Here is a 27,570-nt window from a genome sequence, read left to right on the forward strand (position 1 = left end):
GTCCAGTAATATTGCCAGGATGTCAAAAGTTCTTGAGCTCAAAACCACAAACATGGCTATGCACTTGAAACTAGACCATCTTGGTCACTTCTGAACTACTGTACTAAATGAGCATTGCTCCTTGTTGTGCACCAGCATGCAATTAATTTTAAGTGTAGCCAGCTTTCAGCAAATCTCAAAAAAATCTGTTACCTTTTAATGAGACCTTGGTACTGTGCCTAAAATGTACGATATGCGCCACATGTTTTCAAGCCTAGCAACTTTCCTGACTGGTACCTGCTACTGCCTGAGAAGTGTTAAATAAATGAATCATTTGTGAACACTCGCTAAATGTCCTCTAGGCTTCACATAGAAAACAGCTGGAAATTAATGGAGAATATAGAAAAGAAGACATAGAAATCAAACGATTTGCAGACACGGTTTAATGTGCAGATGGATCAAGAGGAAAACCTAATAGCAACTATCATTCCTTTAACGGATTAATGTATTTTGCTCTCAGTTTTCTAAAGATTATTATACTGTTTTTTATTACATTTGCTAAGATAATCACGTTATAACCAATGCGTTTCTGGGTGTCGTCAGCATTCTATGCACATAATATAGCCTATGATTACCTGCTGTTTTAGTACAATGCATTAAATGGCAATGTCTTGTATCTGCTTTACATGATCATTAAATGGCATGGTTTAAATGGAAAGTCCAAGCTGACACAATAACAACAAGTAAATATTACTGTTTACTGTATTTTATGTAGCAGTTACATGCATGCACATATAAAATCAATGAGATGTATTATGTGGTGTAAATAGCTGCAGTTGTCTCAATGCCAACCCTGCCCTCAGCAAGGTTATAGTATAAGTTCCACTGTCTTAACTAGAAATAACTCTTTAACAGTAACAAAAACTTCCTTTACCTGATAAAGATGCCTAATTGTGATCTACTCAGCTAGACACCTTATACCCGCATAGCATTTTGGTAAAAATACCTTGTACAACTGGTGCCAATGTAGCAAAGATAAGTGGGCAAAATGTAAAACTAGACTGGCTGGTGATCTAGTTCAGTCAATTGTGCCATTAGTTGCCTGGAACTGTATTTCCCTGCTTTTCCACTGAGCCGTTTATCCGATCAGCATACAGGATCAGTGCAATTTCGGCATCTGTTTGTGTGGCCAACTTGACTTATATCCAGACAATAACCCCCAGATAATACTACTTGGCCCATGATGGTCAGCTTAGTTAACATTACAGTACCTTAAAGATACATTATTACCTAAAATAAGCTTGGTTTTATTAACTTTCCATTTAAGTCACCTCTCACATATAGAACTGAATAGTTAATTACATTAACCAGCTCAATAAACTCCACTCCCCTTTACTCCTCTCTGCTGCTTGCCACAAGTATATAATACATAAATGTATATAGTACATAAATGTCTCCTGAATGGCAAAATTTAGTAACTTCAAAATATGCTGACAAGCTTATCTGATTTACAGATATCAATATAACACAGAAGCCTTCACCAACAAGTCCAGTGGAGCTGGTTCCCCATGAACTTGTCAACAATAAGATCAGCAAAGAGAATTCCCAGCTAAAAGAAACTGCATCTCACAGCATCCCTCCATCTAGGGAATTGCTTGACCCAGAAAGGCAATCTATGTTATTCCACAAGGAGGTGTCTGAAGTGTCAAGCACTGCCCCAAACTTTTCTGGCACACAGACTCTGCCAACAAGAAAAAAACCACCATCCTTAAAGCAACTGAACGCAGCAAGGAAACGTCTGAGACCCTATTCCACCTCTCTTGTTTCTGAAAGACTAGCTGAGACAAGTGGGAGTTTTTCCATTCCTACGGAAAAGGTCCAAGGAGTGAAGGATATTTTGTCTGAGACAAGAGAAGCAAGAGAACATATTCCGGAATTCTCATTATGGGTTAACAGAAGACACAGTGGCACAATTTCCCAGTTTCCTATTCAGTTAACACCATACACATCTCAACCTGCAGTTCCTCATAACTCTGAATCCCTAAAATTGCCCTCATCTGATATAAACACTTCTCTGCAGGCAGATGAACCTTTCAGAACACGTTATGCAGACAATGATTTGAACACAGGAGAGGAAAACCAAGAGACAACAACATCTACAATTATAACAACAACAGTTATAACCACAGACCAAAGCCCAGGTAGAAAATATGGCATGCCCAATTTAACTGTACAGATACCAACATATAAAGAATATTATTCTGACACCTTATGTGAATGTAAAAAAAAGTTGCTTTGGATAAAACCATATGGTATGGTGTGCTGGTTTTCCCATTGGCCAGCAGTGAAGTCTGCATCCTTTAGATTTCCAGTTGTAGCTGGAAAATAATTTTTCTTGACCTCCAGTAGCAGTAACTTGAAGGACTACTATGGTTTGTCTGCAGAAAATATGGTTAAAAAACAACTGGACAGCCATAGGATGCAGTTACCATATCTATGGATATTTTGCTTACAATATGGCTCTAAGTATTTGTCTTATTGTGAAATGTATTCATGCAGTTTTCTATGCAGTTTCTAATAGAAGTTTGTATACAGTTCAATGCAGTGTGAATTTCTTCGAGCCAGAGGGATACATTGACTCAACAGATTACCCCCCGCTTCCTTCGCAAAACTATCTGGAATGCACTTACAATATCACTGTCTACATGGGCTATGGAGTTGAGCTACAGGTAGGAACCATATTTATTTCAAGTCTTTTTTATCTTTTCAGTTATGATTTAACACTGCAATATACTGGTGGATGTGGGAGTACTTAATACTGATCTTAGGTGCATGTGAGTGTCCCCTGCAACCTGTTTTAAATGATCAGCTATTGATATGACCACAACAGATCTGACTGGACAAAGCAAAAGCTCAGGATGACCAGTGGTCCAATGAGAATATGAATTAGGTCACTGACTGACTCATAACTGTGTCAGATCAGAGTTCCCCATACCTCTGTCAATTGATCTGATCATGGCACCAGCGCAATTTCATGTATGCGGTTTACTAATATTCCACCAATCATCCCATATTACGCTCTGCTAAGCCTATATATAGCCAGCTAAACATGATTCTGAAGATAAACAATGAAATAATTTTATAAATCAAATGACCTATATGCATTTAAGAAAGGTCATCCTATATCTCTTCTTCTTTCTCTCTTCATCTCTTCTTATTTGTATTTGTAACTTGATTGTACTTTATACTTTCCTGTATACTTTGGGGATTCATTACAAAGTACAAACTTGTTTTCTGGTAATATTCTTTAAAATGATTTTTTAGTCACCATAACGAATTTGGCACCTTTAAACGGGGACATAATGGCTTTAAAATTATTCAAACCAATGCCCCCTTCCACAGTTTATTCCTGTGGCTGGCAGTTGTTCCAAAGCAAAAGCCTCCATTAAGCATCTTACCAATACAACATTTGATAATAAATGGTCCATTAAATTGTTTTTTTTATGTATATTGGTGCTGTTTTAGAGACAGAAGCCCAAGAGGGAATATTTATCCAGACAACAAAAAGTGTGATATTAAAACAATGTGATAAATGAATGGACCCCCACAGGCCCTCAGTGAAACGTTTGACATATTTTAATTTCCAAAAATGTCTTTGCTGCCAGCCACATTTTTGTTTTAATGCTACCCTTTCTTTCTCCTACCACCCTTGAACCACTGCACGTGGGATTATGTTCCCTTTACTTATCATGCCCCCCCATAGACCCTGATTTCATAACCTCTGTTTCCTTTGTATTAATCCCCTTTCCATCTGTATATCAGTTGAGTAATATATATGTGCATCTACTCAATATAGCAGATATCATACTTAAAATTCAGACAAGAAGAGTAAAGAAGCAAAAAAAATTATCAAGTTCTTTTCTTAAATCCTTTTTTTCTATGTTTTATTTTGCATATTTTGATGTTCATGCATTTTGAGTGAAAACCACAGACTGATACTTGAACTCCATATATTAAAACATGACAGATGTTTTATAGATGACTTTCAGAAAAACAGCCTGAAGCCTAACATTAATGAATTAGTATGGGGGCACACAGAACACAATATTCCTTTTTTTCTATCATCTCTTTCTCCTTGTTGCATCTCTGACTAATCACCCCTTTCAGACTATTCCCAGCCACAACTAGCCTTAAGTGAAATTACTATTTCACTGACTAATTCAAGATAAGCCATCACAACCCACAAGGGAAATAATGTTTGAACTCTTTATGCAATGTGATGTTTAGGCAAAGTACATGTGAATGGAAGTGCAGCACGGAACATGCTTTTGCCTGATGCACAAATGTATGTAAAGTCTTGTTTTGAATTATTTAACATACTTTTTGCAGAGCAAATATAATAAAGCTATTAAAGGTTTTGACACTTTAATATATTGATAACTAACAAAAGATACATAAACCATCTTTTCTTTGTTCTGACATATATTAGGTATCTGGGGAAAACATTCTGTGAAAACGAAGTTCCATTCTAGAGGCTCTTGAGTTTTTGAGAAATTGTTTATGAGTGCCCTTCCACAAACTAACATCTTACTGCAAAATAGATAAAAAGGAAAACTATAGCACCTAACAATGTAGGTTTCTATAAAAATATATTGCATAAACAATCTCAAATGTAAAACCCTGCTTCATCTAAATAAAGCATTTTCATAAAAATATCATTTTTTAGTAGTATGTGCCACTGGGTAATCCTAAACAGAAGCATTTTAAGTACTTATGGCCGGGGATCATACGATCATATGATTCACTGTGCACATAAATAAAGGGCACACATACATGTTGTGGCACAAGAGCCAATTAATAAACATAGTTCTGTTCTTTACTCCCTCACTTCCTTCTGTTAGAGAAAGGGCCAGATTCACTAAGGTACGAATTCAAATCACAAAATCCGATCATTTCTGATGATCGCAAATGTCACGAAAATACTTTCGATCCAAAATTTTCGTATTGAAACAATCGTTTACAATAGTCACGAAAATGTTGTATCCGAATGATCGTAAACAGAGCGAAAACCTTTCTGACTTTGAAACTTCAGTGCATGATTTTGGAAGCCTTCCATAGGACTCAATGGCACTCTGCAGCTCCAACCTGGCCCAAGGAAAGTCATGATACCGAAGCTTGAATGAATCCGAAACTTTCATAGCATAACATAGCATATGTTATTATTAACACTAACATAGGCATAGCAGCAACAAAAATATTCCAAGAAACCTTAAGTGCTTAAGTTACTAAATTCAAATCTCACTTAATCTACCAGGTGCTTGATGCATAGCCATTTGTGGGGGGTGTCAAAATAAAAGAGGCTAAATGCAAGAATGCCACTGCCCATTATTAATGTCCACCCACGTTTACAAGTAATAATAATGAAGGCATAAGATAATTCACAATGATTTCCTTTTCGCCCAGTTAGAAGTACTCCACAGCAATATCTGACATTTTGGGAAAAAAGATTAAAATAACTTTTGAGGCACATTTTGAGGGAATATATCAATTTCAAGAGAAAATGTAGGTCATATAATTGATCCTTATAACTGCCTTCAGACTCCTGAGCTCATTACTGCTCAACACTGGGCTGAAGCTGCAGTAAGTTTAAGAAGCACCTTACTGCAGATTGTGCTTTTATTTAATATACGGTGATTCTGTCACTGCAAAACATGTTTTTTACAACATGTATCACCGCTCCTCCAACAGAATCCTGCAATCCATTTTTCCAAAGAGCTTATTTGCAAGCAGTTCCTTTGTGCTGTCTCTTTCTGAAAAAGATCAGGCACAATGACCTGAGATGGCTGTATACACACCAATATTACAACAAAAAATATATATTCCATACAGGGATAAAACCTCTGCAGACACAGATACAAATATACACCTTTTTAATCAAAATTATGGGCAATTAGAAAATAATGGTGGTAATAAAATATATAAGAGGGTTCACACAGCACATTTCATAAAGCACCTACACTGGCCCACAGAATCCCTGAAACAAGTGATCGGCTCTAACTAATATTCACATTTCGGTGACTCTTAACTGGGAATTAAGGGCCTCCCTGATTCGCCATGCTGTTTAAAACTAATGGAATTTTATCAGCAGGTGCTATCAGGTGGAAATCAGCACTGGCCTTTGAGGATAAAGTGCCCTGTGTGTTTGTCACCCAAGGCTAATGCTCAAGCATTATGACTCCTGCTTTTTTCTAGTGGACAGTGGTGGTCAAACAGTCTGATGTACCATAAGCATAAAGTCTCCCTTAACTTACTCTTTTACTATATGAACTTCTAATGTTAACTCTGTAGTACATCTCCATTGAGAACTTTCTATCTTTTATTTATAACTGAAACATCACACTCATGTTGACATATTTCCCTTGCTCTAACTGGCTGATTCCAGCATGTATCATTAGTTAGTAGTGCACCACTAACAAACAGTGTGGTTGCATTGTTTGCAATATCCAAAAGGAAGCAGATTGGTAAATCACTAATATTTCAACAACATTAATGCTATATCATGTATTGTAAGCATGTTGTTAATGTCTGACACAGTCTGATTAAAGTTGTAAGTCACTTCATTTGCAGTCCAAAATCAATAGTTCAGTAGCTGGATTCAGTTAAGCATATAACTAACCGACTATACAGTATTGCATGTGTATGTGCATGTGTATGGTGATGCAGGATAGTTAGGTCAATTCATTTTATGCTTCTTGAGTCACTTCCAAACTTTGTCTTAGGAAATGCTGAACTGGATAATCAGTAGAAAAGGATATAAGAGTTATGTGCTTCATTGTTTGGTTTTCTAGTTCCAGTATTCCTCCTTACATCCCCTTCCTTCTACTATAGCCGTAGTCAGCAAAAAATAAAAATAACCAACTCCCTAGAGCATATTCTTAGTACAAGACAAGAAGGTTGACTTTTAACATGTGCTGTAACCTGCCTGATTGCGGTATAATCAGGCAGGTATGGATGTGGGACATAGTACAAAGGAGATAACACATAGCAAAAACCTAGCACAGCTTGATAGAACATCTCCATTATGTGGGGAATTTAGCTTCTGGTTTGAACCAGGCTTTTTTCAAACAATGATATTTGCTATTAGATTTGTTTTAATAAAGGTAGTACGCTCTGCACAGATAAAATCCAAATATCATTAGTCACATAAAATCAATTTACGTCCAGTTTCTCAATAGTGGTGAACGAGGGTATGATAGTCTAACTGTCCATAACAGAATAAGTTGCAGCATTCTGTAACCCTTTTTCACAAGTTGGACTGCATGGAAGTCGCTGACCCATGGAACTCCAGTAGCAGCGCATACGCACTCTGATCTGTTATCTATAAAGTCTTATAAATGCTTTCAAAAGTCCCCAGTTTATGCAATTAACTATCTTCTGACATTTTCTGAAGACTAGAAACTGAATGTGATCACTGCCCATCATCTGTAATTAGCAAGTGATCACTGTTCTTTCAGACCTTTCACAATGTCATGGATTGTCCATAAAAACAAGAAAATATTATTTCTATATATACCCTAAGCTCTGCTTTGATTATAAATGGTTTACAAACTTTCTGGCCTAAAGCTATTCCTGGCAAGTGGCAAGCTAGATAATAGGGGGCAACAGGGGTTAGCCTGGACCTCAGGCAGCTGAATGACTCCAACATAAATAAGCTATGATCATGGACCATACTTACCTATATCCTGGTAGCAGCTTTGAAACTCTGCTGATTTTATGTGCACATCTATTTACCCCTGGCAATACTTAGAACAGGCAGGCTATTAAATAATTCCATTAGTAACCCACTACATCCTAAATAATGAATTAAGCCTTTAGGTTGTATTAAAGCTTGTTTAAGTGACAGGCACAAACGCAACATCTTGGTTGTCAGATAAAGTGCATTATGCTTGATAGTATAGTGTAGAAATAACTGTTGCAGTAATCTGCATAAACCCACATGTATATGTACAACATTATATCAGTCTGCACATACACATTTGTGTATTAGTCAACTCACATGAAGCTGTGGCCTTGCCAAGCATTGCCTTTTTTACTAGAACATTGTATTTTCCTTTCTACCCACTGTCTATTGTTGAATCCTGCATGACTTCTTCTTAAAATTCACCTTCCACCACACATTTTGAAGTAGCCTTTTTGGATATTATTACTCTTATCTGTCCATTCTCTGTTTTTTTATGACTCTTCCAAATAATAGATTGAATCGTTACAACCATCCCTGTGTATTTCTCTCTCACATACACTATGAGGCACATTTACTAATCCACGAACAGTCTGAAGGCGTCCGAATGCGTTTTTTTTGTAATGATAGGTATTTTGCGTTTTTTTTGTAAATTGTCGCGACTTTTTCATAGCCATTCCGACTGTTTTGCGCGAATTGTCGCAACTTTTTCGTAGCCTTCGTGCCGAGTACGAAAGTTTCATTGAGTCCTATGGGAGGCTTCCAAAATCATGCTAAGTCTGAAAGTTTTGCCCGCAGTTTACGAGTGCTCAATACGAAAAAGTGGTGACAAGATACGAGCAAATTGTAATGGCTACGAAAAAGTTGCGACTTTTCGTGCAAGTCGTAATGGTTCCGAAAAAGTCGCAACAATTTACGAAAAGTCGTAAAGGCGACGAAAAAATCGCAAAAAATACGAAAAAGTCGCAAAATGTTCGTTTTCCAATCGGAATTTTTCCAATTCGGATTCGTGGGTTAGTAAATCAGCCCCTATGTGTAGGGTATGTTTTTGGATTATAGATCTACAATGCGCTTGTAAATTTTAAGAGCATTAACTTCCCCACACATATGTTTGAAAAAGAAAGGTGTAAAAAATAAACCCCAAGACCCAGAGAACCTTGACAAATTTCTGAGCAAAGCATCCAAATTGCTGAAGGCAATAGATGATCTCGTTTTCAGGGAAAGGGCATATTAAATGGAGTTATTATCTTTAGAAAAGAGGCCCTCCCAGAGGAAATGTGATAACTACATAAAAGATATACAAGGTGGGCAGCATAACAATCTCTAATAGACTTGTTTATAGATATGTATAGCTGTAAGTAAAGATGACTGGATGCAGAGAGAAAACACAAAAAGGTTTTCTAATCAGTATAGGAAGAAAAGCTTTATTATTAGGGCTCTTATGGAGGAGGTAACAGAGTTCTAAAGGTTTGCCCTTTTTAGAGAAAATTGAAACTACAGTCACGATTATTAAACATTTAGCAATAACCAATGCCAGGAGCTATGTACTTGGCAGCTTGGCATTAGCAAAGGCTCAGTTCTAACCAATGTGATGTTGAATTGTTGGCTGATCTTGTTTATAGAGAGTTTTGAGGTGTATTTTTAACATTGGAGACAAACATCACCAGTGATGTTGCCCATAGCAATCAATTAGCAATTAGACTTTTGTTAGAAAACAAAAACAAAGATCTAATTGGTTGCTATGGGCAACACCACCAGTGATGTTAGTTTCTAACATGCAGCAAAAAGTGCAGCAGACTGGCCTGTATGCTGATGGAGGAGATGATGAATGAGATTTAAAAAAAATTGTTTGGCTACATGAATTTAGCAATTCATGTAGGAAGAATGCCATCCATGACAAATTAAATTTAATTAATATTTTATCTAATTAGTTCCTTCTTAATCCATAACAAGTTTACCTGATATAAAGCCAAACTAGCAAACCTTTATAATTTGCCATATCAATACATAATTAGCTAATTAACACTATTCATGAAATCAACATCCACACTAATTTTTAAGGGCTAAAATGAATCTGTGAATGATAATATTCATTATATCACGGAACTAAAGATAAAATCACAGGCAGATTTATTATGAGAGTTTAGTGACAGGGCCATTAGATATCACTTACTGGATGGTATTGCCCTTGCATGGAAATTACATCCATATTTCTGAATTTGTCTATTTAAGTGAAAATCACTGAAATGCATGGCAATTATGTATATTGGCATTGCACTCCATTCGAAACACATGTAAATGTGTTCATTGAAATGGGCTTTAGGGTCATGGGAGTCTCATATAGTTGATTAGTAAGGATTACTTTCCTGTTAATCATTATTTAATGCAATGAATTTATGTAACCCTAATGCTTATTCCACTGCTTTCCCTGATTATGGCTATGAGTCCATGACAAGGAGTACAGCCACAGTGATTCATTTATTAACTACTACAGTATACTGACCGACCCACAATCATTTGCCACCTTCTCATTCTCTCTCATCAGCCCAGTATTCTCCCATGCATCTTGCCTTTTTGTCTTGTGTCTTAATTAGTCACGTTCTATGTATGTGAGTGTTTAGACAGGCCTCTATAAGTATATATAGAAATGTGCACTGAGGTTCATATGGAGGGGTTGAACTTGCTGATCTTTTTTCTTAAAGGAACAGTAACACCAAAAAATGAAAGAGCTTTCAAGTAATAAAAATATAATGCACTGTTGCCCTGCACTGGTAAAACTGGTGTGTTTGCTACAGTAACACTACTATAATTTATATAATAAGCTGCTGTGTAGCCACGGGGGCAGCCATTCAAGCTGGAAAAAAGGAGAAAAGGCACAGGGCAGATAGCAGATAACAGATAAGTTCTGTAGAATACAATAGTGTTTTATCTGTTATCTGCTATGTGCCTGTGCCTTTTCTCCTTTGAATGGCTGCCTCCATGGCTACATAGCAGCTTATTTATATAAATTATAGTAGACTTTCTGAAGTAAACACACAACTTTTACCAGTGCAGGGCAGCAGCACATTATATTTTAGTTACTTTTATACACTTTCATTTTTTGGTGTTACTGTTCCTTTAACTGTGTAACTGTGTAACTATGTATAGCTCATGTTCATGGTGCCCGGGTCAAAATAAATTATAACACCATGCACCACAGAATATTATTTAGTTGTTCAAAAGAAATCATTGTAAACATTGATTGGGAAACAAAAGAGGCTAGCTCGTTAATGAATCACACTATTCCATAATATATCTCTGATAATTTAGTATTTTCATTAAAACTAGAGCAATAAAACAAAACATGACACTCTCTTTATAACATGGCTCAGTGATTCCTGATATTGAGTTCTTGATTACAGAGTTGATTTGTAATGCTAATTACACACTGAAGAATATGGCCTGCTATTAATATTGATATCATTTAAAAGTAATTATTGCTATCTGTTTGTTTTGCTCTATAAATCTTTAAGGGGACAGCACAGTGCAGGGTAAACACCCCCTAATGTTGTGTCAACTGATTTATTTCATATATTCAGCACACAATCCATCCACATAGTTAATATAAATACAGCATCCTGCACTGACTGTACATAAACAGAACACAACTCTTAAACGACTGTGACAAAATCTAGTTGTCTCTCCATACATCAGTATCTGACAGTCATGGAGACCCCATGTTCTCAATTACACAAAAAAATCTTCACTATATGCTCTAAATCCTTCAAAACTTTGCCACCCACCCACCAGTATTCGCAGCAATTTTGTAATTCCAAATCCTGCTCTGCCAAGATACATATACTCTAACATAAAATACTTATTGTGATCCTGTACCAAATCAACCATCCCACACACACATTCAGTATAGAAAAGAGTATCATACAAGCCACATAGGCACCTTGAGCAATAAAATGGCTGCCATTCACATAGTTGTCATATACTAATATTGCAGTACCAGTGTCATGATTGGCTTCCTGCACAATCTAGATCTTGACTGACCATGGCTCTACATTGGTACAGCTTAAAACAATGTTGCTATAAAGTATAGCTATAAAGTAGTCCCTCTTCTTTCTGTGGAAATGACATTTGGTATAGCTCAGTAAATGAAGATTTGCATGTGGTTGGAGTTTGCACAAATACTGTACAGGACTACTCATAACTACTCTCTGTAACCTTTAACCTTTAAAAACATAGTTATTGAGATTTACCCAAAAAGTTTTAAACTTCAAGTATCAGGCTTACATCTCTATCCACTTTTTATGATATACTGTAAGCCACAGCCACCCGTCAAAGTACATTACATGGTGCCCAACCCAGGTCCTGTAAAGGACAAAGACAATTTATTTCACTAGGGGGTGCCTAACCCCATTAATATGAATATGTTTTTACCTGCACAGCTATACTAACAAATACCAGGTGTCATTTATGAAACATGGGCAAAATAATTGCTGCTTAGCATTAGCGTTAGGGAACAGTGTTTGCCCAGGTGCTACTCACCTAGCCCACCCCAAACCCACTTCCAGCTCGGGCTTCTTACCCATACTTACAAAATGTATGTCAATTGTCCCCTGATCCCCCCTCTTACATCACTGATCTGCACCTGTTCGCATCACAATATGTCATTGCCCCACCCCTTTACATCGCTGTTCTGCCCCCACCAATCTCAGTGTGGGCCAGAATTTTTATTACAGAAACATAGCAATGCTACCCACAATTATCACATGCTTTCAAAAAATTAAAGTGTATCAAAAAAATGTATATATTATGTACTATTGCCCTGCACAAAATCCCCATTGTATTCTACAGAGCTTATTTGTTATCTGCTATATAACCTGTGCCTTTTAGTGCAGGGCGATAGTATGTAATATAATGATTACTTTGGTACACTTTCATTTTTTGTTACTGTTCCTTCAATGTCAAAGGGAAGCAATCAGCAGTGAGAAGTGGATGTTGTAATTGTGATTTTAGATCATTAGATTAAAACGTCCCCGTGTCTAAATTTAAACTTCCTCTAGCAGTGTTGTATATTTGGTGTGCTCATTCTATCATTTTACCTACCCCATTAATACACCTGATGGTATATTGCTAAAGTATATATTTCCCAAGTTTTCTTGTGTAAAGTATCTTGTTAAATGTTGAGAACCTACAGAAGCAATGCAAATAGATTTTATTTCTGTAGTGAAAATATCATTTCTGTTTATAAAGCAACTTTGCTGCCCAAGAATTCTATCAGAGTGATAGACTATATGCATTTATTTTGAACATCTCTACTCTGATTGCAAATCTCTGCATTGAGAGTATTGGTATAAGGCAACCCATTCAAATTTCATTTCAGTACAGGTATTGGGATCTATTATCCAGGAACCCATTATGCAGAAAAATCCAAAATATGAGAATGTCATCTTTCATAGGATCCTATTTAAGCAAACAATTCTGCTCGCTATGGCAGATATAAAATATTGTGCCTTTTAGTGCAGTACAAAGACTATTGCGTATTTGAAATGAGGCCCTGGGTGATGTAGGCTAACAGCGGCTGGACAGTTATATACAGATATATTAAAACTACAACAGATTGTGCTTTCGGTCTAGTATCAGTGAAAATACACATAGATACTGCTTGTGATGGAACATTAATAACTACAAAGAGGCAACCATACCAACAATAAAGTATTTCTGTATAAAATATTATTTTAATAGCCGTGTTCCGGTGTCTCTGACTGAAGCATAATTTTGTGTACTCTGCTCTGGCAAATCACTTGATCAGTATTCCTCTCCCATCACTTACTGTATATTTTAAACCAAGAAATCAAGACACGCCATCTGAGAGCTGGGGCGCAGAGACATATTTTGTGACTATCTGAAGCTGTCACAGGTGATGTGACTATCTACAGATGTCAAAGGTAATGATGATAAATAAAAGCAATCTGTAGCATCTTGGATATAATAGGCAAAAAAACATGGTTTACTGAAGGCCTATATTGTGCTTTGAAAAAAAACAGAAATATTGTCAGCTCCATTATGCTACAGAGCAAAAATATAACAGCCTTAATCCTATGGATAAGTACTTGGATTTAATGTGGCTGTGGAACAATGATTTCAGTTTGAATGATGTCAAGGATCAGAGCCAGCCCGTGGGGCAACAGAATACTGTGCATGAATGAAATCGTTACTTTTCTCAAAATGAGATTAAAACTGCTGGGCTAAACAAAAGGCAGTTCTTGTGAGATACCGTATATACTCGAGTATAAGCCGAGTTTTCCAGCACTCAAAATGTGCTAAAAAAGGAACCCTCGACTTATACTCGAGGCAAGTGGTAAAGTCAGCCCCATATTACCGTTCCTACCGGCTATCCGTTGCGCACGCACGCCACATCTGGAAGGTGGCAGGTTGCTCATTCTCCCGATCAAACCTCATAGTTTCTTCACACTGCGAAGTGAGCGCAGCCTTGGCAAGGGAACCGCCAAGGGGCGCCGCCACCCCCCACCTACCCCCTGTGCACGCGTCATGACTGGAGGCAAGTAGTACAGGGAATTAATGAAGCAATCCGAGTTATTGGTTTATGTTTAGGGGAATGTAAGTAGTAAAGACAGCCCCGTATTACCTTACCTACGTGCGTGCGACGTGACGTGCGTGCACGACGTGGCGGCAGGAAAGGTAACGAGGTAACGGGGGTGGCGGCGCACCTTGGCGGTTCCCTTGCCAAGGCTGCGCTCAGTTCGCTGTGAAGAAAATATGAGGTTTGATCGGGTGAATGAGCAACCTGCCACCTTCCAGATGTGGTTCAACTACAACTCCCAGTATCCAGGGTGCTAAGAGTTGTAGATGAACATCTGGACGGCAGCATGTTCTACAACCTTACTCCTACGTCAGACCTCCGTGTCCCAGGGAGTGCAAAAATATACGACTCTGCCCATTTACATTTGTTAAAGCTATTTTTATAGTGCAGATTTATCTTTTATTAAATACACGTACTGCTCTTGGGGATTAACATTGTGTAATCTAATTCAATTGCTTTAAATCACTGATGGTGCCTATATTTCATACACAACTCGTGCTGTTAAGGCATCAGCAGTGTCACTTTCAGCCATTAAGAATGTACTACATTTGTGCCTACATGAAAGTGCCTGGTGTTGAAGAGGGCAGTTTTGGTGATCCAGCGAACATAACACCCACCAATTATGTAGCTCCATCATGAAAATATATACACCCCAGTCTTATACAATTTTAACAAATTCAAGGAAATTGTACCAAATTCACATGGCATGAGGGAAATGAAATTTGGCCAGACTGCATAAGATCTAGGTGTGGAATGTGTGACAATCATTCTCGTCCCCAATTAACAATAAATAAGAGCAAACAATAAATAAGAGCATTCAAGCAAGGGAGGTAGTTGTCTGCAAATCTCTATATATTAGACTCTGTGCCAGGCCATCCACAGTGAATTGTTGCAGGATCTGCATATTGTGTCGGCTTTCCCTTTCTCTAAGTCTGGTGGTAGCACATGTAGGAGAACCAGTGCTGGGGATGGTGCCAGGGGGATGTCCAAGTTGGATTTTTGTGAGCTCTGGTCCCTATGAAACCACATTGTCCGGCACTGCCCTTACTACTCTGCCCTTACTACTCAGACACAAGCTAGTGTGCAGGTGTGTGTTAAAAGAAATGGATGCCTAGGCTTATACTCGAGTCAATAAGTTTTTCCAGTTTTCTAAGGTAAAATTAGGTACCTCGGCTTATATTCGGATCGGCTTATACTCGAGTATATACGGTACTTTTCTTCTGCACTATATAGCCTGTTATACTTTATTCTAGAAATATGAGATTAAAACCTAAAAAAAAAATGTTCATTCAGAAATAGCTTTTCAGCAAATTCTTTGTCTCTCAAAAACCATCAAAATGAATGTGTAAAATAGCAATAGAGACGTGTTACTATAGTAACATAACAGCCACCCAGCAGCCCAATAACATAGAGAAGTAACAACGTTTTGACTGTTGACTTGGTGTTTCCTAAAAGCTCTAGACTTTACAACCAATAGTATTGCCTGTCACTTAAAGGAACAGTAACACCAAATAATTCAAGTGTATGAAAGAAATTCCAATATAATGTACTGTTGCCCTGCACTGGTACAACTGGTGTGTTTGCCTCAGAAACACTACTATGGTTTATATAAAGAATGCAGCTGTGTAGCCATTCAAAGGAGAAAAGGCACAGGCACTTAACAGATAACAGATAAAACAAAATTGTATTCCACAGAGCTTATCAGTTATCTGCTATGTAACCTGTGCCTTTTCTCCTTTTTTCCAGCTTGAATGGCTGCCCCCGGGGCTACACAGCAGCTTATTATATATAAACTATAGTAGAGTTACTGTAGCAAACACACAACTTTTACCAGTGCAGGGCAACAGTACATTATATTTCATTAACTTTAAAACTCTTTAATTTTTTGGTGTTACTGTTCCTTTAATTGCATACACCATTGACAACATCTCTTCTGACAGGCAGTGATTTTAGATGTAACTACTCAAAGGAAATTACTGAACGATATGGCTGACATACAGTATACTTTGTAATGCTCTAACTCCCACATGTAATAAAAGGCACTTTGTTTGCCCAGGAGCAGTAACCCATAGCAACCAATAAGATGCTTGCTTTCAAACAGGTGACCAGTAAATGCTACCTACTGCTAGGCTGCTATGGGTTATTGCTACTGGGCAAATTTAGATCCTTTTATTACATAATCCCAAAAGACTGGTCATTCCATTTACATCTCTTCTATAGACATTTATCCTGTGACACCGTAAGGTTTATAAGACCACTGGCATAACCATAGTGGCATCAGACCACCCTGGTGTAACATTGTGTTTTTTTCTGTATTTTCTGAATCATTTTTTGCTGATAGGCAAAAGACAAAGTAAAAAATATTTTGAAGGTTTGGGATTCCTGTGCCAACAATCAGACATACATCTAAATGGTTAATGTACATCTGAGGAGACCAAATCATATAATGAGCTTGAAGGGGTGGTATAATGAAATATAATTAGGCAGATGATCGTCTCAGTGCACAATGTTTTCTTCCTGATCTGCAAATCTAATTCCCAGTACAGAACGAACACAATGTTTCTAGCATCGCTCTACATTACGTATGTTTAAAAATAATATGGTGAGTTATATCTCATCCTGGATTCTTCCCAATGTTATTTTTCAATTTTGGAAGCATAACAAAATAAAATGTTTACAAAGTCAAACTTTTTTATTGTAAAGCTGCTTAACAATCATATATTGTAGTACTATAAAAAAATGTTATGTCAGTTTATACACTTTATACCCCATGATACATCTAAAAGGTCTTTCTTGAAGGACAATTTCCAGTGGCTTAAAACAATGGTACTGTTCGGTACTGTTTAAATGTATTGCTTATTAGAGAAAAGTAAATACATACATTCGCTTTATTTATCAGTTTAATTTGCCAATGCACTATTACATCTGTTCATGAGGCTAGATTATTACAGTAATTATGGCACCACCATGCCCCCCACATTTCTCATGCAGTTTTGCAAGCTATGAAACCCAGTACACACAACATTAAAAAAAACGCATTGGACTAATTTAGTTTCGTCCTTATAATGTACCATGGGGGTAGAGTTATCAATCCTTGTTACATTTGACGTGAAAATGAAAAAAAAACTATATTTGGCATTTAATTAAAACTAAGTGCAAAATCTACTTCCTTCATTGCATTTTTTTCAATATTCAACTTGAATTTTTAGTGCCAAGTATAAGAAATCATTCCTGTAATTTTATAATCATTAGCGGCTAACAAAGGCAGAGAGTCAAAATGAGCATGGAGTAGTTGAAGAAAGACAAGAAAAAGTTGGAAAATGTATGAATGTGGAAAGGATACAGAATATATTACCAATCTGCAAATACATACTGTATGTAATCCCTGCTCTCCCTTTAAAATCAATATTTATATGTGACCCTATTATTTATTCTTATTTGTTTGTATTCTGCTTTAAAATACAAATCTATTTGGATGCTGATCATTATATCCCTTGGTTCAATGCTTGTCTTCCTAGATATCTCAGTCAAGTGAAAATCTGCAATACCTTGAGGTATATATCAACTTTAAGGCTATTGCTACTTCCCATAAAAAAGAGAGGAACCTTATAACACAGAGTCACACAATTAAAAACTCATTATTTTCAGCACTGCTTATTAAGTGTGTCTCATCTGCTGGAGACTCATAACCAAATTGGACTTCATAAAGTCTTTCTGAATTGCAACTACAAACATATAAAATATTTCTTAAAATATTAGTAATAAAGTACAAGATAATAATTTTCTTTTTAATTTGCATGCAGATAGCCAGTTCTTCCCTTGGCTGATATGCACTTCAGAGTATCTCTGCCACTATCAACTGCTCTTTTATTGTCCTGCAAGATCCTTGTTTCTCTGTTCCTCGGTTCAATCCTTATCATCATAAAGCAACATTTAAGTTTTTATATTTCCAAGGATCTTTCTCTGCACTACACTCTTTCATTCAACTAGAACCTCATGCTGAAAAGAAGATTACATATTTGTTACCTGAACGGTATGTGCAAGGGCTGCAGTTTAATACCAGGTGGCTGAATGATCATGAACGCTGTTCATCAAAGTGGAAAGAAATTACATATATAGAGGCCATATATAGAGGTTTTCCTACCCCTAATTAACTCACAAATTAAAAAAGCACAAATGTAGACTTATTTATTAAAAAGATCAGAATACAAAAAGCACAAACGAAGCACAAATGAATAAAAAATCTCTAAAGCCTGTACTGTATACTAATACAAATGTGCACATTTATGGGAAAGTTCTCTGCCAGAAACTCTTCTACACCTTCAGGGCAATGTACAGTGCTGCACTGTGTACCAGACTGTGACAGGAGATATGGTTATTGATTGACATACAGTATCATTTAGAATTGTGTATAAAATGACATGCCATTTTGGGAGTGTATTTGCCAAAGGACAACAATAGTTTTTTTTCCACAGTTCAGTAGAGTGAAACTCCACAACTTAAGCTGGCCATACACACAATGATATTATCATATGCATTTATTGGATTTATTCTTTTAGCAAAATGTTAATGTTAATTGCATTAGGCAAAATAACTGTTTTAAAAACTATTCTTTAGGAGACTCCTGTTAGAAACAAATCCCTATAGTTTAATCCCTGAGCACAAAGCATCAGATTTCTATTTGATTGTTACAACAACAATATAGTGCCCTACATCTTGGCCTTTTAAGTGGTGTTCCCTGATGACAGGTTACTGAGACACTGATGTAATCACTAATAGTATTTTATTGTATTGTATGAGGCTAAACAATGTTTTAGCTGTACTGCATAGCCCACCTGGGAGTGATGTGATAGCAGCAATGAGCCATTCTTTTTATCTTTGTCTCTCAGACAAAAACCAGAGATTTGATTTTGTCCCTTTGCATAGTCAGTTAAGAAAAGATTGGGACCTGTACATGTACTGGTTGGCAGCTTTCTTCTCAGAAATACATCATCAATATTTGCTGTTTAGAATGAAACCACAAATTATGGTTTTTGCTATATAGCAATAGCTATGGATGTTCATGTATTAAAAATCCCAATTATAGACTATAAGTTTTTTTTAACTTACCAGAGAAGTATTAACTAAATGTAATTTTCAGCTTATGTGTCCCTAATGTTCCTCAATTAAATTATGGATGCAAAAGAAAAATACCAAACCACTGAATAATGGTTGAATAATATAGTAGTGAAATTTAAAAACAAAACAAAACAAAAACTCTGGGACTGTGGGCAAAAAATATTTATAAGTTGCAATGTCCTTTACATGGGTGCAGTGATGGGCCATGAGTCTGCCCCCCCCCCCTTTTGCTATGCCACTGGTGATATAGTAAGTAAGGTTGGTCATTTTATTTCCTTTCATGTAAAAAAAAAAAATTAAATGCTGAGACCAGATGACTTTGCAATACAACAAGCTGCATCACTCCGAATAAGGTAAAAAAGGTGTTTATTGTGCAGGCAACGTTTCAGGCTCCAGCCCTTCCTCAAGCCTGAGGCTTGAGAATTCTGAGTGCTGCAGCATGTTGTATTGCAAAGTTACAATTGGCCCTTGGCAGTGGGCTCAGCAGTCAGCACCCAATGCTACAACAAGCAGTTGTTATAGGTGAGCATTACCAATTTGTATTTGGCTGAGACCAGTCGCTTTCAGAGAAGGCATGGCTGCCAAGGCCAAACCAACCCTGCCAAAGGTGTACTCCACAAATCAACAATTATGTGGGAAAAATTGGCAACAGCTTTTTTATTAAATAACATAAACTAAAACAGTACATGTTATGCTAACTGCCCTACATGTCAACAAGAATAAAAAAGACAGGTAAACTGGCAAGAAAACTGGGGAAGGAGGGTATAAGCTGTCTTTTCCCTAGACTCTCCAGGTCTGGATGGTGCAGGAAGAGCAAGAAGTCTGCAGGAAATTATCTATACCCACCCCCACAGGACCACCAATGAAATCAAAGTTAAACTAGGCCCCTGATTGGTCTGGCAGCAACACCACCAATGGTCACAGGAAAGATCGTAATTGTAACGTGTATGGCCACCTTTAGTTGTCTGAGTTTGCCAAAACAGAGCTTCCATGGCTTAGCACATATTGAGGTATAAGAAGATAAGATACTCTATTTATATTTCCTCCCAGACTGCTTACCGATATTGATGAGCAAATTTTTTCGGCAGGCATGGATTTGTAGCAATGTCCGCAATTTGCAAAACTTCCGGGAAAATTCGCTGCAAAAAAATTACAAGATTCATTTGGGGCATCAGGCATGTCCCACATAGAAGGCTGGCAAAATTTATATTTTTCAAGAAAATTCCATTAAAGCTATTATTTTAATAAACCAGCAGGAATTTGCTAAATATTTAAAAATTATTATATCTTTTCCATGTCATTAATAAAGTTATACACTATATTATTCAAACAAACTGATACAGTTTCCACTTCTTACAATAGACCTCATATTGTAGATATTTGAATCTCAGTTAAATATTCCCGTGTGAACAACTTCGTTTTTTTTTTTCTTCAACACCACTAATTAGCAACCTAATTAAGTTATTACGCAGCAAGATAAATGGAGGCAGGTGCTAAAACATTAAAATGCAATATTATACTTCAGATATGCCGTAGCTCATTTTGACAGTGGTAATTGATTTACAGATTTCATTTGAATACTTAACAGCCCTAAATTTCACCTCTGCAATTAGTATCTATGGCTGATATATAACCCACATTACATGAAGATAAAACCTAGTTTTATGTTAGAAAGGCCTGCAGTCTATTAATGCCAAAATAGAAGAACAGAAAACATGAATTCATTAATATTCAACTGGAAAGAATCTGAATGCCTTGTAGTACATGGCAATTAAACTGCAATGACTTTATATATGATTTTATTCATATTATTATATCAATATATTGGCATATATTAAGGCAAGTGTCATGCATTGTCAGTAATTATGAAGTCTTTCCCTCTATTGATTTTATTGCAGAGCATCATTAGAGTTAATATTATAACAACTTTTAAACATTTCTTTTATGATGTTGTGTCTGATCATATGTGTATAGCAGTGAGCAGTGTACACTGTGCATATTTGGCCCCTATACATTGCAAAATGTATACATGATTACAACTGAAGTTAATGTAACAAAAAGTCTTGTCACATCTAGTAACCCACAGCAACCAATTAGATGTGTGTTTTAGACAGTTGGTCAGTAAATGCTACCTGCTGATTGGTTGCTATGGGTAACTAGACAAGTAGCAAATGTAAAAACCATTCATTACATTACCCTCTAAATATGGCCTCTACCTGAACATGAGTGGAATATTAAGATGACAGCTAGGCATGCACAATAGCAAACTTTGTCTGTGTGTCTTGACTCCCCACTCTCTAGTCTACCAAATGTAAGTAATCCCAAATACTAATAAAAATTCTATATTAAGATAAGGCTGGAAAGACACAGGTCAATGCAATATTGACAGAAGGTTAATAAATATATTAATGCAAAACAGTAAGCTTGTTTCGTTAAAAGAAATCTTAATTCCCCCCACAAAAAAATTAAAATTGTTGGAAACGTGCTCAAAGTGGTTCTCTGAGCACTATTGGAGTTTACATACATTTTCACATTTTAGGGATTTATAACATTTTAGCAGTTTTAGACTGCTAGGCAGGCTTGGCCCTAACTATCTGTGCACTTTTTATGAACTTCCTGCATTCAGTTAACTCTCAGTTGATCCAAAAGCCAGTCTAAAAGGGTTAATTAAAGCACCCTGAGTACATTTACATCAATGTTGGTTTGCTTGACTGAAGTTTAGAGAGAAGGTCCACCAGAAATTTACTGATTGCAATATGTTGCAAAAATGAAGGCTCTCTCTAGAGAAAGGTAGTGACCTGACTCGGATCGCACATGGTAAATGTATGCTAGAATGAGTAATGCACTGTAACATTTTAAAAATATAAAGACATCTGCTTGGAAGTTCTGTTCACTTTTGGCTACCAGCTGGAAAAGGCTTCTGTGTCATTATGCCACTTGAAGCTTTAACATATCCAAGTAGATGAGATAGTAACTCAAGAAAAATTAAAATTTGTTTCCATAGAAAGTAGAAAGACAGAAATATAATTTTAAAATAATGTATTGCCTTTCCGTCTGTGACTTATTTTTATGACTGATATATTGCCGCACAGACCAAATAAATAGGGATATTATGAACATATATCGGCACATATCAGAATTATTATGATAATAACGCTATAATTTTTTCACTTCCCAGAATCTGGTCTCTTCCCAAGAGAGCTGCAGATTGTCTTTAACGTATTTCTTCACAATGCTGTTAATAGTATTGCCTTTTCTACAGCTTATTATAGAGGTAATTGTGCATGCCAGTCTTCTGCACTGAAGCTGATTGAAAATTACAATCATTATAGTGCATTATTCCATCACTAGATTTGCCAGGCACTTTTGTCCCTTGGTCTAGGATACCTGCTGTTTTGTTCTTTAAACTTTAGAATTTTTGCCTGTCTAATTGGGTTTCAAAAACAATCACCCTTTTTTTAGGCTACTTAAAGTGACAAAAATTGTGATGATATAGCAAGGATATGAAATGCTGTAATAATGTATATACACTATGAATGCACAGAATTTAATATTAAGGTACAGTTATGTATACAACAAATGAACATTTGCCCTTATGACATAATTAATGTCATTCACAGGAATTCTTTAGACTCCCATATATATCCTTTGCATTATAAACATTCAGATTAATACAATAAGTAAACTATAAACTCTTTGGGGCCTCATCACTACTATTTAATTTCACCCTCTCAATGCCAGCTCAGTTTTGCAGAATGCACCTAACAGCAAGTTTACCCCCAAAAATCGATTTTTTTTTTTCAACATACACATTTTGATGATTTAAACATTGATAAATATGTAAAAATAAACCACAAAACTGCAAATTTTTGTCAAAGTTGTGAAAATGGTCTTAAAATGTACAATTTCCTACACGTCTGCAAGTACAAAGGTAAAACGTCCAAAAAAATAATGCCAGGGGTCTTCTGAACAGTTTGATGCCGAATATGAATAGGATTACTGAACTAGCTGGCATGTAAAAAACCCATATATAGCTTATTCATGTATATCTTAAATGCTGACATTTAAGCTTCTGCACACAACATACAAAAGGGTTAATTTATGTCTGCAAGAGCATTTTTTTTCCCCACAATGCAGCATTTTCCCCAGAATTCCAGCACCTTTGTGGTTGCAAGAGGGCGATGCGCTTGACACAATTGAATTGCAGTTCACTTTGCGTCCTATACACCAAAATTAATGCTACTGTGCATACATTTTGTCGCAAATCAGAGGCAATTACGCCGAAGTCCAGCTGGCATTGCATTCTGAGAAATGCATAAAATTACAAATCTGTGTGGTTTGTAGAGGACCCCAAAATATTCCAGAAATGTTTTTTATAAGCAAAAACAATGCTATCAAGGAGAATCCAGAGTGAATATAATTTTCACTGTACAGTTACAATTTACAGCAGTACAGAGCTGAAATTGTAATAAGATGCCTGTAATTAGTCAGCCTTTGCAATAAAACTCTTTTTAAAGCAAAAGTACTTGATACACAGAGCACAGTGGGGAAAAAAGTGTGTGTGTGTGTGTGTGTGTGCATATATATATATGTGTGTGCTTTAAGTATGCAAAAGCCTCTCTGTCCTAAAAAAGTGTGTGTTAGTGTAAATGTGTGTCTTTGTGTGTATAAAATGATAGTTGTTAAACAGTAGCTGTCAATTCTGTCTCTCTTCTGTGCAGGTTGTAACAAACCCTAGGGAATTATTTTTGTTACACAAGATTTCATTGCATACCTGGCTTGTCATATCCCAAATTCAGACAGATCCCACATTCTGGGTTGATTATAAGGGGATTGTAACACAAAAGGAAGGATAGCAAAGATTATAAGAAGATTGCAGTCAGTCAGCTTAGGAAATAATTGCAGCCTTAAAGGGATTCTGTTATGATTTTTATGGTGTGCTTTTTATTCATGCTTCCATTTAAAATGTTATTTTTCAACCAACAAATTTATGTTTTTTAGTTGTAAGACTGGTGTAGGCAGCCATCTTGGTGCATTGTGCCTGATTCTGAGCTTTCAGAAGGAGCCAGCGCTATACATTAGTTCTGCTGATCTGGTGGAGAGGGAGGGGGGTGATATCACTCCAACTTGCAGTTCAGCAGTAAAGTGAGACTGAAGTTTATCAGAGCACAGGTCACATGGCTGTGGCACCATAGGAAATGAAGAATATAGCTATACCCATGTGAAATTTCAAAATCAGTTTGCACTTTTAAAAAACAAATTTTAATGCTGGAGAAGCTCTAATAACTAATGCATTTTGAAAATATCATGTTTTTCCATGACAGTATTCCTTTAAGCAAACTGGAAGTTGAGCCAGTACCTAACATCTTCATCGAAACTACTGGGGCAAAAGCAAAAGTAATACAATTATACATTCTCCTCATTACACAGGAAAAAAAATAAATGAAATAAATGGTATAATAGTCCATAAAGTGTTTTATTACAAATAATATTAGGTTACATAGAATCAATAATATATTAATGATTTAAAATCTTCTAATTATAGTTGACTGAAAAAACCTGAATATAATGTATAGCAATACTATTAACATTTCAGGACCCGAAGATTATTGGCGCTGATAATTTAACCTTTTTACTACTCCCACCCCTTTATGTCTGATAGAATAATCTTTAATTGAATTAAAAATGCATAATTTAAAACGAAGTGAAGGCTAAAGACTTTCCAGAGTACAATAGTGCTTTAAACAGTTTGGCTAATCTCTCCCTGAGGAATTCAAGTTCACATCATTTAACAAAGTGCAACATTTGTTTGTGTTTTTTCCCTTTCTTCAGCTCTTTTGTGTTGTTTTATCTTTCCTACTCTGTGCTTTCTTTTATATTAAAAAATGGAGAAAATAAATAAATAAAAACCAAAAGCCAGCTTAAAAGGCAGTGCTTTAGATAATGGCTCCCACAGGATTAAAAACTCATGGGCATATACTGCAATAATTAATACAATCTTGCCTTGCAATTTCTACTGCCAACTTATTGAGTCTGATGAAGATTATGATTAATAAAACTGCCATCTGCATTGACTTAATTTCACAAGAGGGTCTATTAAAAATACTATGAGAATATATACACTTGTGCCTTTGTCGATATTACAAAAAATACACAGTATGTTGTACAGCTTGTGAGGGTAGAACAGCATCCACCAGGGCTGGAACTAGGGGTAGGCAGAAGGGTGGGGGGCGCCAGGCAGGTACCTCTTTTTTACCTACCTCCATTTCCGGACCCTTTCCCCCCACTGCAGCAGCCCTGGCAATCCCGCCACCCTGTGTGCGCACCCGCGCGTGCACACACGGGATGGGGGGGCTGGTTAGGGCGGTTGCCTAGGGCGCACGGTCAGCTTGGCCCGCCACTGGCATACACACAAGCAACATCCACAAGTTATGAAGTAAAACTTACACGACTATAAATCAAAATGTTGGTGGCCTTATGGTATCTGTAATGAGAGGTCCCAGTGGGGTCTAATATTTAAAGGGGCTGTTTACCCATACCTGCTACCTGTTTGGAAGTACATCTGTTTTTTATGCAACCAAAACTGTCACTGGTTGAGGATCACTGCTCTAAAGTAACCTTTTTTGTGCCTAAAAGCTAAATAAATGACTGAAATGTTGATTTGTCTTTTGGCCAAGTTCTATAAATGTAAAATGTAGTAATTAAACATGCAGAAACATAGGGGTTTATTGTCCAATGTTGCTTTCCTAGTACACAGAGCAGGCTTGTGAATAGCCATTCTAAACAACAGAATTCAGCTTGCATTCTGGTGCACTAAAGAATCTGATCCATCCTCTGATGTGTATCAGGAATAAAAGCAAACAAAATGGCTCCTCTTTATTGCTTGACAGTTTTACAACATGATTTTACAAGAAAAACTTAAACTCTGAATCGCTGGCATTTCATACACAATTGCCAACAGGGTGAATGATTGAGAGGTGCAAAGTTACTTAGGTGGCATTTATCTGTGCTGCAAGCTTTATGCTTTGCCTGCTTTTCATTTTTAGTTAATTGCTTCCATTTTAACAAGAAGGGTCTTAACCAGGTGCACAACCCATTTGTAGAGAATCCTTTATGTTCTGTGTTTGTGACGTGAGCGATTTCTAACTGTGTGATAATTTGTCACACAGTCCTAATAAAGACTTGGATAATGGGCAATGAAACTGCAATCTAGTAAAGTATATGTCTTATTTACAGATGCTTTCATAGCTGGCACTTATTGCCACAATGCTTGGGCATTAATTTCTTCATTAATTCATTAATACCTTCTTAGATTGAATCCTAAGCCTAAAATTATTTTATTTGTTTCATTTGTTTCTTAAGATTGTTCTTCCGTGAGTATTTACTGCGTAAATTACAGAAGGAGGACACAAGGCAGTTTAGTTTTATGGTGTAATTTGCTGTAGGATGTAAAACAGGATACTGTTTTATCCAGTTATAATCAATAGCTGAAAAGCATTTAATTGAAATGACAAATAAAATGTTGGGTTTATGTTGTGTTTACAGTAAAAGCAATCAAGAATATTTTCAGCTATTTAAAGTATAAAGTATGGAAACATTCTAAGTGATTTATTCAATGGCACATTAATCCAAAAACCCTTTTAACCCTTGAACTTTTATACAATGTAATGAATCCTTGCACAGCTGTTTTCTACTACAGACTGGATAAACATCTGTTTCAGTGCTAGATAGATGGTCACATGATTCAGACAAAAGGAACACATCTAAAGTTTTATGTTCTGGTACCACATTCCAGACAGACTCCATGAACTCTTTTCTGACTATTCCTCGGCATGCTGGAGGAACTGTGAAGCACAGGGCACCCTGCCGCACATCTCTTGTGACTGCCCTGTCATTCAGCCCATGTGGACACAAGTAATGGTCCTGCCAAGTTTCTACAGATCTTCCCACTTTACTACTGGGGAAACCACTGTCAAATTTACGCAAATGTGGCCAAGCTCTGGCCACTTAAATACTTACAGCCGCCCCAGAATCTCCAACCTTGATGAAATAATCAAAAGGGTAATTGTGAACAGGACTTTCAAATAAAGAATAGTTGCCATCCAGAACAAACCACTACCAAGATGTGTGATAACTATAG

The 27,570-nt window shown here is 36.6% G+C and overlaps 1 protein-coding gene across 2 annotated transcripts in view; it reads left to right on the forward strand.

The window, feature by feature from the left end:
- The window catches only part of sez6l (seizure related 6 homolog-like), a 162,674-nt gene that overhangs the window by 86,875 nt on the left and 48,229 nt on the right, over positions 1–27,570 (forward strand). Inside the window, exons 2-3 of one of the 2 annotated variants that reach the window (XM_002932087.3) lie at positions 1,494–2,180; positions 2,575–2,708. In XM_002932087.3, the coding sequence (XP_002932133.3) occupies positions 1,494–2,180; positions 2,575–2,708 (821 nt within the window). The remainder of the gene's footprint in view (positions 1–1,493; positions 2,181–2,574; positions 2,709–27,570) is intronic. The other variant, XM_031891968.1, reaches the window with a different exon arrangement.

The sequence above is a fragment of the Xenopus tropicalis genome, chromosome 1 (genome assembly GCF_000004195.4).
Source record: "Xenopus tropicalis strain Nigerian chromosome 1, UCB_Xtro_10.0, whole genome shotgun sequence".
In the NCBI taxonomy this organism is placed as follows: Eukaryota; Metazoa; Chordata; class Amphibia; order Anura; family Pipidae; genus Xenopus; species Xenopus tropicalis.